General features: G+C 39.7%; 1 protein-coding gene across 16 annotated transcripts in view; it reads left to right on the top strand.

Annotated features, from left to right (window-relative positions):
* Positions 1 to 12,003, top strand: part of LOC120319950 (ephrin type-A receptor 5-like) — a 518,483-nt gene that overhangs the window by 40,315 nt on the left and 466,165 nt on the right. For 10 of the 16 annotated variants that reach the window (XM_039369333.1, XM_039369340.1, XM_039369332.1 and 7 more), the window contains 2 exons: positions 6,874 to 6,944; positions 10,735 to 10,800. In XM_039369333.1, coding sequence (XP_039225267.1) covers positions 6,874 to 6,944; positions 10,735 to 10,800 — 137 coding nt within the window. Of the gene's footprint in view, positions 1 to 4,872; positions 5,727 to 6,873; positions 6,945 to 10,734; positions 10,801 to 12,003 lie in introns of those variants that run through there. The other 6 variants (XM_039369337.1, XM_039369341.1, XM_039369345.1 and 3 more) reach the window with 5 other exon arrangements.

Genomic DNA, 12,003 nt, shown 5'->3' with positions numbered 1-12,003 from the left:
GGTAATCTTTATAGTAAAAGTCATTTGTCAAGTAAAATTTTATAGTCCAAGGTATTTCATCATCTCATATAATAACCAATGTTCCTCAAATAAAGAGATAGGAAAGCAATTCACCACATATAACTCTGAAAGTCAGTAAAGGTTTACATTCATAGTTCAAGGACGCCAGTTATGCCGCCCAGAAGTTCTCTTTACCGCTGAGTTTCTTACAGGTGGTCTCTATCAAAGTCAAAAGAGTTTTATCTGAAGTCTGGGCTTCAAGCCAAGTCTATTTTAGGGAATAACAAGTTGTAATACTTCGCCATGAGATGTCACCGATGCCGTTTAAAAAGTTTTAAGTCCCCCATTTTTATAATAGTTTTTCTTTTTAGATAAAAATCAGCATATCCAATAGAAGTAGGAATAAGAAAACTTTTAGAAAAACTTTTTCGTCCCCAAATTTCAAAAGTATATGCATCCAATTAATTTAAAGTTATTTTTATAATTGCTTTGTTTCCCCTGGGTAGTCAGTCGCCGCTGTTCTTAGAGGGTGGGATAGGAATTCCTTTCCCTCTCTCCTCACAGGGGGAAAAATACTTAGGGCAGCTATTGCAGGAAAGATATTTAAAGTCTTAAAGAGAAGATCAGATCTCACCCAGTTTCATCCGCGTTACTTTAAAGGTGCTTGGTAATAATTTTGACTTCAGCTGTTAGCAGCTTAATACGAGCCATATTGCTATGGCCAGTGTTTCCCCCACCGGTTTGGAGAGCTGCCCCAAGATCAAGCGGAAGGGCTGCTGCCCTCCTGCGATCAAGCAGGAATCCCCTCCTTGTTCGTCGCCCCTACAGGGCGTCCTTCCACCCTTTCCAGGGTCCCCCAGTGGGGTGAGTTCGCCTCCAGATGGCAAACTGGAAGTCCCTGAATCACTGCATTTGTTAAGTTAGTAACATGGTTGTAAATTAATCTGGTATCAGAAGATTGTAAAAGGTATATCATATGACACTGAGACACTGCAACTATCATAAATATGAGTCAATTGCCAATATCTAAATTTTGATCACATGACCATGGAGATGCTTCAACATTCATAAGTGTGAAAAGCAGTCACAAGTCAGTTTTTTCAATGCCATTGTAACTTTGAACAATCACTAAAAGAAGCTGCTAGTTGAGGACTACCTTTATTACAGTAAAAATATTTGTGACGGCAGTTGTCAAGAATTTTTGTAAAAGTAGGTTTCCCCCATTAGCAGTTTTTGAAAATGTATATGTTATTTCAGTGGCGTGTAGGATAATTGTACAGAAGGCAAAGAAAAGCTGTACTTTCCAAATGGCTATTGGGAAAAAAAATCACTTTCCTTGTCAAAGAATTTTTGTCCAGGAAGGAGTTAGGATTCTTTCTCATACTGACAGCACTAAAAGTTAAGTAACACTTACTTTATCTGTGCATATTTATATTTTTTCTACAAACAACTTTCTACATCTGCCACTCTTGACCTTAAGGAATATGTAAGAGGAGTCATGTGGGCTGGAGAAGAAACACAAGGATGCGATGTGGTACAGTTGAGTGGATGAGGATGCATGATGGATCAGGATGTGCAAGAGGTGCCAAAAGGATTGGAGAGGGTGCATGAGAATATGGTGCAGATTGGGAAGAGTGCACAGGGATGCAGATTGGGAAGAGGGTGCACGTCAGGAAGGATGTGTTAGAGGTGCTATGTACATCAGTGATGGTGTGCAGGGGTACAGTGAAGGTAAGGGATGGTTTGTGGGGATGAAGGAGTGCTGGCATGAGTACAGAGATTTGCGAAAGATACTTCCCTTGTTGCAGTAGTTCACTAAGGCAGATGATGTTTGATGATGTTAAAAGTATCAGTGCAGGATGGAAGCGTTCTGAGTAAAGCTGCCTTTTGCAACTGACTGGTGGTGAATTTGTTAGTGCTGATAGTATTGAAGTGGTGCTCCAGTTGTTGGGATTGCACCCAAGGAGTCTACAACTATTGGTACTACCTTTGCTTTCTTTTGCCAGGGTCATTCTATTTATATTTGCAGGTCGTTGTATTATTACCTTCTCCAGTTCCTTCTCTACTGTTCTGCTGTCTCCAATTACTATCACATGCTCTATCCAGATATTTTTGCCTTTCTTATTGACAGCTATTAAGTATGGGATCTTATGTGGCAAGTCAGAATAGTACAACTAGACAATACTAGCTTGACATAGCCAGCTGGGGATGGCCTTCTTGCTACTGCCATTTCTTCGCAGGATGGAAATTTGCTGTGGGGATAACTTGCTGCAGGCACCGGATGGAGACCTGGGTGAGTGAGTGGGGGTGTCAGAGGACGGTGTCAAGGGGCAGGGCGCTGGATAGAAAGCCAGGTGGATGGGTGAGCAAACAGGGTGTCAGGGTGGTGGCGGTAGGTTGGCTTGGCCCAAACACCAAACCGGTAGTTTTGGTTGCAGTGAGAGATGGAGCGGAGGGCAGAGATGCAGCAGCAGGTGGGGGCTTCCTAGTTTGCCTCCGCACCTTGGGCTGTGCCAGATGGAAAGCGAGGGAGCAGGTTAACAGAAGGCAAAGTGGCGGTGTCACTGGGCAGGGCACTTTCAATTTTCACCCCCACACTACTGACATTGCCTTTGGCCTTGGCTCCAGACCGAATGGCAAATGGCAGTTCAGCTGTGGTGGTATGCAGAGTAAATTTCTTTTAAAGGGCAGCCACTGCAACTTTGCAAATTTTTGCACATCTTTTTTTAAGTGCCCTGGCTCTGCATTTTAAATGCTGCCACCACTCTACAAGGAAAAAAAAATTGCAAAACAGTGGCAGTGAGGCTTTAAAAGAAATGCAGACCTGCGGCACTTTAAAAAAACAATTGTGCAAAAAAAAAAAACCTTGGACAGTTATGGTGCAGTGCTTTAAGAGAAACCTGCCCTGCACACTACTGCAACTGAACTGCCCATTCAACATTCAATCTGAAGCCAAGGCCCAGAGGCAATGGTGGTAGTGAGGGGGTCAAAAATGGGACACTCTGCCCTCTGTCAGCCTGCTCACTTGCTTCCCATCTGGCACAGCCCAAGGCGAGGATGCAATAGCGGTGGTGTCAAAATAGGAAGCCCCTACCTGTCGCTGCTTCCCTGCCTTCTCCATTCCCCACTGCAGCCAAACTGCCAGTTTGGTTTTCAGGCCGAGCCAACCTACCACCACTGCCCTCTGACATTCCGCTCGCTCGCCAACCTGCCCAGTTCTCCATCCAGCATCCTGGCCCTCGCCACCCTCCTCTGATAGTCCACTCACCTGCTTGCCCTGCTCTCCATCCGGTACACACAGCAAGATATCCCCGCAGCAAATTTCCAGTGTTGAGATGTCTTGTGAAGAAATTGCAGTGAGTTGACCGAGGGTGGAGGAAAGAAGGCTGCATCGAACTAGCGGCATCAGGTTGTCATAGCTTCTTTGCATAGGCAGCACTTATTCTATTGTGGGCTTCTAAATTCTGGCTTTGTATGCATTTGTCCTTAAGGCTTGGTCGTGTAGCCAGAATTAGTCTCTCTGTCTCTGTTCAACTTTCCTGCTCTTAGCCATAGCCAGGTCTTGTTATTATTTCTTTTCCCACTATTTTTGTTAGTGTGCTGGCCATATAATTTTTTGTCTTCCAATACCTCCATTCTGTTCTTCTTTTGGTCTTTCTTGTAAGCTACTTTAGTCTCTCCGGTATTCAGTAGTCCTTGAAAACTATTAAAGAATATTTTTAAAAACCAGGAAAGGAATACAAGGTTAGGTTGAATGGGGCTGAATGAATAATGTCTTTGCTGTTTTTTTGCTAAGAAAGAATGATTGATGAAGTATTTGGATTTTATCTTTTTTATATGTATGAACTGAGGTATGGGGAGAAGAGACATTATGATGTATTTAGAGATAGTGATAATCTATTAAAAGTATCCTTACTTATTAGGATGATGGGAGAATTTGTTTTCTTTTTCTTTTCTTTTTCATACTTTTTTCGATTGATAATTTATATTTTTGTAATTTGTATTGATCTTTGTGAGGACAGACTGCCTATAAAATGGCCAGCATCTGTATTGCTGTTGTCATGTCTTCCTAGCCTGCACAGCAGCTGTTGACTATGAAAACTAAGCAGAGAGGCAGCTTGATGGGATAGTGTTGATACGTTAAAAAAATAACAGAATAATAGAGTTGGAAGAGACCTTGGAAGTCTTCTAGTCCAATCCCCTGCTCAAGCAGGAAACCCTATACCAGAGGTCCCCAACCTTTTGGGCACCAGGGACCAGTTCCGTGGAGAAAGATTTTTCCACGGACCAGAAAGTGCATGGTTTTATGTGCTGCCTGCATCCCATGGATGGGGCTTTGCTTGTTTGTGTGGACCAGTTGCTGGCATGCTGAGGCCCACTACCAGTCCACAGACTGGGGGTTGGAGAGCCCTGTCCTTTACCATTTCAGACATGGTTATCTAATCTCTTCCTAAAAACCTCCAGTATTGGAGCACCCACAAGTCGTTCTATTGATTAATTGTTTTAATTGTCAGAAAATTTCTCCTTAGTTCTAAGTTGCTTCTCTCCTTGATTAGTTTCTATCCATTGCTTCTTGTCCTGCCTTCTGGTGCTTTGGAGAATAGGTTGACACCTTCTTCTTTGTGACAGTGCCTTAGATCAGGGGTGTCAAACTGTCTGCCCACGGGCCGGACGCATCATGCGGAAACTGCGCCCACCCCATTGCCGGTAATGGTAAAACTGTCCCGATATGTTGTGTGACATCACGTGATATCGCGAGTTTGACATGTCTGCCTTAGATTATTGGAACACAGCTATCCTATCACCCTTAGTCCTTCTTTTCATTATACTAGACATACCCAATTCCTGCAATAGTTCTTTGTATGTTTTAGCATCCAGTCCCCTAATCAACTTGGTTGCTGCCGTAAAGGTACTGAAATTTCCTGAAGCAGACTAAAGCAGATAGAAAAAAAATACTGTGTTGTAGCAGTAGGTCTCACAAGGAATAGTAGTTGGAGGAATAATAGGACGTATAAGTAAAAGTAGGAAAGAATGGAGTAATGAGCAGTGATACTAGCCTTGGAGTGCTTGTGTTCTGTCCCAGCCTACACGAGTACTGCTCAACCGCTTACTTGCAAGAAAAACTCCTTTTCATTGAACAAGGCAGGACTTTGTAAGAAAAAACTCCTTTTATTTTGACACGGCTTTTATGGAACAAAATAGCTGTTGAAACGAACAAGATCACTCTCTGAGTTCTCAGCTGGAATGCTGACAAACAAGATCCTAAGGCAAGAAATCCAAAAACAGAAGCTTGAAGCTGTAGCATGAAAGGTTGCCTTCAGCAACCAGCACCTCCCATACCTCTCCTCTTATAGTCTAGCCAGGGCATGGCTTCTTAGTGACTCTTACTTTGCCTATGGAGCTACCCCACCGCCTTCGGTTGTCTTGCTCACCTCTTCTCTCTGCACATCTGTGCATCCAGGACTGGCTCCAGTTGTTCCTCCTCGTCATTTAGTTCAGGCCCCCAAAACAGCTGCGTCTTTGCCTGAGCGTGAATAGATGGGCCAGCTCGATGTCTGGCTCTGAGTCTTCTTGCTCCTCAGAGCCTTCTGCAGACTCCAATGCGAACCCAGGCACCTCCTCCTCATCATCTGATTCCTTGGATTCGGCTGCTGGATCTGCTGGCAGGCAAGGAATCACAACAGCTTGTGTGTATGTTGCCTAGGTTTTGAAGCCCACTGACTTGGGTATGCCTAAAAGAATCCATGAATGGTCTTATTCTTTTTATTTATAATTCTTAAAAAAATATTTGAAAAAATGTTTGATATGTAGGGCTATCATAGAATTCTTTCTAGAATGACTTGTTTACCAAATATTTTAGCTGTTAAACATATATAATAGGGCAGCTGGTCTGTAGCTAAATATTGGTTGGCTTTAATTCATAGGTAGGGTATGAGCCAGGATATTGAAGACCCAAGCTGACAAAATTGCTCTCATTTCTTCTAACTATAAAATATATGACCAGTTTTGGATGATAATGAATTTAAGCTAAATCCATATGCCACAAATCCAGTTGAGTAGTGACATCTAGTAAATTGATAATAACATCAGTTGCCTTTGCATGTAACCCCTTACATTTAATAATTATAATAATCTTACAAATTCAACTGTTAATATTTTTAATTTTTTTCAGATCTTGTGCATCATGAAAATATGAATGACATCAGATAATTTTTTGAAATGTTTTCAGTTTGGCTTTCCTCCCTCCCTCCCTCCCTCCCTCCCTGATATGTTTGATTGAAGAAGCTATTTTATTCAGACTGAATTTAAAATATTTGTACAGTAAATATGTTTCTGCATAATATTCAGAAACAAATACTTCTATGGAAAGTATTTGTTTCTGAATATTATGCCCAGTGTCTGATTCATAGTAACACAACCATATTCAATAACCTAGGATGAAAAAATTGTGAATGTGCCACATAATAATACTGATAAAGCTTTCCTCTAATTAAATTGCTTCATGCTAGTTGTGGAATTTGTAGAGTTGAAATCCCACATCTTAGAGTTACTAAGTTTGAAAAACACTGGTTTAGAATAACACAGAACATTCTGGAGTAATTTGGGGGGGAAAGCCATGAAGTGATGTCAGAGAACTAAGTTCAGCATTGCACTGTCCTCTTAGGACATAGGCTCTCTGATACCATTTTTGGACTTTACTTTTGTGTTTGTCCTTTTAAAAGAAAAACAGCTTGGGAAGATAAACATTTATCAATTCCATAAATGTAGAATATTATACTTGGAGATGTTATGTCCCCTGATTTATGGCTATATCAGATGGTATAATTTATTAATATAATAATTTAATCTGATCTAAACATTTTTTTATTTCAGTGGCCTGCTTTGTAGTAATGAAATGTTTGGAGGAGAATGGAATCCATTTAATATGGATGATTCTGATTCAGGTAATTTGTCAAAGTTAATATTTATGTTCTGCTTCTTTTTCTGTGTAGGTTTGGATACTACTGTGGTTCACCCAAATTGTTAAGACATTGTGTGGTTTCATATGGGGTGTGATCTGTGCATTATAGCTTACTATTATATTGTGGGAAATCAGCCCCCCCCATCCAGAAAGAAATATTTTTGGGAATATTAAAAGGCAGAATATTATATTTTCCCAAAGGATCTTAAAGCAGAAACCCCTCACCCCAAGTTTCTCTGCCCCAAACAGAAACCAGGACTGCAGAAATGCAGATGCAATAATCTTGTCAGAAAGATTTGAGTCCGGAAGCTGGGATTAGAAAGAAAGATCCCTAGAATCAACAATCCCTCATACCAAAAAATCCCACAGTCATCAGCCACAGCCCCAGGGTAGACTCAGTCAAAGTTCATGCCACAGCAACAACTCCAAACAAAAGCCTAAGAAGGTATAAAAAACCATTCCCTACTACAATTTTTCCAGAGCCATCTTTCTGTCTGGCTCTCCTCTTCAATAAACTACAACCTTCTTTCTAAAGCAGTTTCCAGGTTGATTATTCCCAGCTTGGACTGGACCCTGATGAAGATTTTTCTTTCAACAATATGTAGACCAAGCAAATATGGTCTTTTCCTTGTCTATGGAGATTTTCAGTCATCCAGGTCATGGTTGTCCCATAGGTGCCTTTTCAAGAGGCAACTGGACTTCCTTGTTTTTCTTTGAAGACGTTTTGCTTCTCATCCAAGAAGCTTCTCTACTGGATGGTGGGGAATCAAAGGATTTATATTCCTTGCAGACAACTGATTATTTGCTTCTTTTAGAGAGTTGTTGGGGCCACTTGGTTTATCTGTGTCCTCAAGGTCACCTGAATGGTGCAAATGGGTGTGGAATCTTCTTGGAACTGCTGAAAAGACTTACTGTGAACTGGAGATAAATTATGTTGTATCTGTCCCTCTCTGTTAAGAGAGAGCTGTTCAATTTTGACATAGATGGCCTCTTTGACCCTTCTTTCAAACCAGCTGTGTCCAAAATGTGGACTTGGCTGTCTTCAAAAAAATGTCTTTTAAATGTAGATGGACTGCTGAATCTTGTCCTGATGAATTTGTTCTCCTATATTGTACCATTTATTTATGAAGTGGTTGTTTTGTTTCCCCAATTTACAGATCTGCACATGTCTTATTTCATTGCTCAGTTTGTGTCTGGGTGTTTTAGTCTTGTGGTGGACAAGCTTCTGCCTTAATGTATACTTGGGTTTAAATTGTGCATGTATGTTGTGTTGGTTGAAGATCCTCCTGAGCTTTTTAGATATTCCTGCAATGACATTCCATTCCTGCAATGGAATGACAACATTGTTTCATTTATTGTTTTCTTCTATTATGGAGGAGCTCCTGCTGGGATTTTTTGGGGATTTGATGAAGGCCCAGTTGGGATAGCCACATGTTCTGAGGGGTTCCTTGAGTGTTTTAATTCTTTTTCTTATGTTTGCTGGCTGGCAGGCCTGCAGCTTAGTGGAGTGATAACTCCCATTTTGTGTTCCAGTGGATGGTGAGAATCAAAATGTAAACATTGATCTCTGTGGGGGGGTTTTCTGTAAACTTTAATGTTAAGGCTTCTGACTTCCTTAATGGGTGTTGCAAAGTCCAAGAAGTCTAGACTATTTTCTTTAACATCTTTCCGTGTGAATGTGATGTATCTGTTCAGAGTTGATACGTTGATATGACTTGGATGAGTGAGAATCTCCATAGAAACTTGCAGGCAAATGGTATTTCTTGCAGATCTTCCAGTGCTCCATTATTACTACTTTGTGATGTCATTTCTTGTAGTCAGTTGGTGCAATCTTCTTGCAGCAGCAAACTAAGAAGTCCACTGTTTCTTAAGCTCCTTTGCAGGAATGGCTTTTGCAGTCAATTTTGGCTTTATAGTATATGCATTCATATTAATATATAGAAATATGTGAAATTACAGTTGCCAGTTCTTTAGCTGATATTGGTTTTCATATGTATCAAGTTCTACCCAAGAACCTAGGATTTCAAAATAGTATATGTGTGAATCTCAGTAGATGGCCTTTGAATTGAAATTTTGTAAGTCAGTTGATGTATTTTCTAAATGCTTTTTTTTGGTATGACATCCATTGTGCCAATAATCGCTGGGATCACCACAGTTGGTTTATGCTGTAGTTTTTAATGTCAATTTCCAGATCTTGACAGTTTGTTATCTCCAGTTCTTTGTCTTTTATTCTACTTTACTCTGCTATTACAATATTAGTTGTCCATTTTTTCTTCTTCTTTTCAATTACCATTAAAATCTGGTGTGTTAGGAGCTAGTTTGTGTCCAGAAATCCCATAGTATTTCAACTTGCTCATTTTGAGTATCTTTTCAACTTTGTGTTCCCACTGATCTTTTATTACTGACACATAATATTTTTTATAAAAATTATAAAAAAATCCCAGTGAATCATTTTGGTGGCTGTGTTATGTTATTATTTATAATCAATTTGTTATCTAGCATATATGGGCCAGATATTGGTGGCTTTAATTAGGTTTTCACAATTCAATTTTGTCTTAATCACTTTTCTTACTTCTTAGATATATTCTTTACTAAATACATTTTTAACTTGTTCATGCTTAATGTTATCCAACCATAAAATGCTCAGATACTTGTAGACTTTATCCGGAGTGCTCCTAATGATTTGGCCATTCAGTATTTCAGTTCATCACAATTCATGATTTTACCCTGATTTATTGCTATTGTAGCGCATTGTTTTCAAATGTTTGATGATTATGTGATTATGCAGTAATGAATCAAACATCTTTTTATAATCAGTTCAGACAATATGGTTTATTAACGCAATTCTTAAACCATTTTATCAATCAGGATTTGATCTTTTGTATCTCTCCTTTTTCTTTCATTTTCTTTCTGTTCTATTGGAAAGATGTTATTTTCTTGGAAGTAATCTTGGAAGTTATCTGCTCTTATACCTGAAAGTAATTTAAACATTGTGGGAAAGATGTTATTGGCCTATAGCAGTGATGGCAAACCTTTTGGAGACTGAGTGCCCAATCTGCATCCCAAAACCCACTTATGTATTGTCAGATGCTGGGTGGGCGTGGCCCATTGGGTGGGCATGGCTGCGGTAGTAATGGCAGACTGGGTGGGACTAAAAAGTTCAATCAATTCCAACTTTGCGGGATCTTTTTTTCCCATGAGAAGTTAAAATTGATTGAATTTTTTTTTTTTTTTGCACACGGCGGCGGAGGCCTAAAGTGAAAAGGTTTTATAAAACCCAGCTGAAGGCCTAGGACTGGGCGACGGCGCGCCTGCCCACAGAGAGGGCTCTGCATGCCACCTGTGGCAAGTGGGTCATAGGTTCACCACCACAGGCCTATAGTTTCCTAGGCATTTTTCCTGGCATTTTTAATACAACTAGTCCTCAACTAACAACTGTTTGTTTAGTGATAGTATAAAGTTACAATGGCACTAAAAACAATGACTTACAAGTGTTTTTTACATTCCACCAAGCCTCCAAATTATTTTATCCACTTACAACAATTAAAGTTCCTCTTTTGTCCAAGGAGGTTTAAAAAAAGTAAGGTGCAAGACAATTACTCAAATTCTCAAGGTAATTTGAAACATTATATTCCAAATTTTGAATGGGAACCTGAACAGTTTTTCCAAGCTTAGACTAATTTACACTGAAGTACATCCATGGTAATATTGCATCTGGCACTCTTCTAATTTTTTTCCTTTTTGTATTTTTTTATATTCTGTATTATTTTTAGATAAATCTACAAATTTGGAGGAGAATATACATAGCTCAATATCAAATTCATTAAAGCATAAACTAAGTAAGTTTCATTATGTTTTATGTTTTTTTGTATAACCCCCCCTCCCCCCAGACATCTGTTTAGTGATTCTATGAGAGATGTTCCATACAAAACCACAAAATGTAAACGTTTATTTTTAGATTATAAATGTTTCTTGATAATAGACATTGGCAGCTTTAAAATACATTTTAAAAGTACGGGTATAGTACTTTACTTTGTATTATTCAGTATAATTTTCTTTATACAGATTGCATGCATTATTTAAATCAATATTGTAAAATTTTGGATCATATAATAATGTATTCATATTTTATGTGCTTTCATATATTTTCAATTAAATATATGGTTTACAGTTTTAATCTTTGAACTGTTAACTATGATCTTTCAATATATTGAGAACACTTCTTTATATGAAATGTAATATATAAATTATTTGGCACTTAAAATATATATTATAAAATAGTAATAGATGAATGAACAGCTTTATACCAGAATTTAGATAGTATATCTGCCTCTTTTGAAATACAGCAGTAAAGGAGAGCTGAAAAAGGTAGGAACAAAAGTACAAAGTAGGAACTAAACTAAACAGAAATAATACTCTCTTCCTGAGTCCAAGCATGTCTATTAGTGATTAATGACTTAATGAAACCATGATAGGATTAGTGGCACAATAATAAAAATTGATCTGGCAATACAGTATAGTTTAACTGCTGTTAGGGAAAATGTATGCAGATGTAGAAAGGAAATGACAAGAGGCACAGGTGAAATGGAAATTTCTCACTATATCTGATCACTGTAACAGTTATATTCTCAATTTTACTTTGTATAAATAGATTTTAAATCTGTGAAACTTACTTGGTTTTATAGCAGCCGTGCCCAACCTGATACTGTTTAAGTAAAGGGCTAGGGCACGGGTCGGCAACCCGTGGCTCCGGAGCCGCATGCGGCTCTTTGAGCCATCCCCTGCGGCACCGGAGCCTCCTTTGCCATTTGCAGAGAGAGACAAGGAGAGAGAGAGAGGCACTTGCACTTTCCTCCCCCCCCTGCAGACTTGCTCCCTCGCAGGGCTCCTGATTGGCCCTGCGCCTGAGTGCTCCATCCCCTGGGAGAAGGGTGGACAGGAAGTCCCTTTCTTGGGCTGGCCCTGTCCCAGGCGCACGTGGCTGGGCAGCCACGCGGGGAAGTCCCGGGATTCCTGCTGGGAGCAGCCCGCTGGAGCCTTCG

The sequence above is a fragment of the Crotalus tigris genome, unplaced genomic scaffold (assembly GCF_016545835.1).
Source record: "Crotalus tigris isolate CLP2741 ecotype Arizona unplaced genomic scaffold, ASM1654583v1 scf7180000021050.780039, whole genome shotgun sequence".
Lineage (NCBI taxonomy): Eukaryota > Metazoa > Chordata > Lepidosauria > Squamata > Viperidae > Crotalus > Crotalus tigris.
The sequence above is the reverse complement of the archived record's forward strand: the minus strand, read 5'-3'. Positions and strand labels throughout refer to the sequence as shown.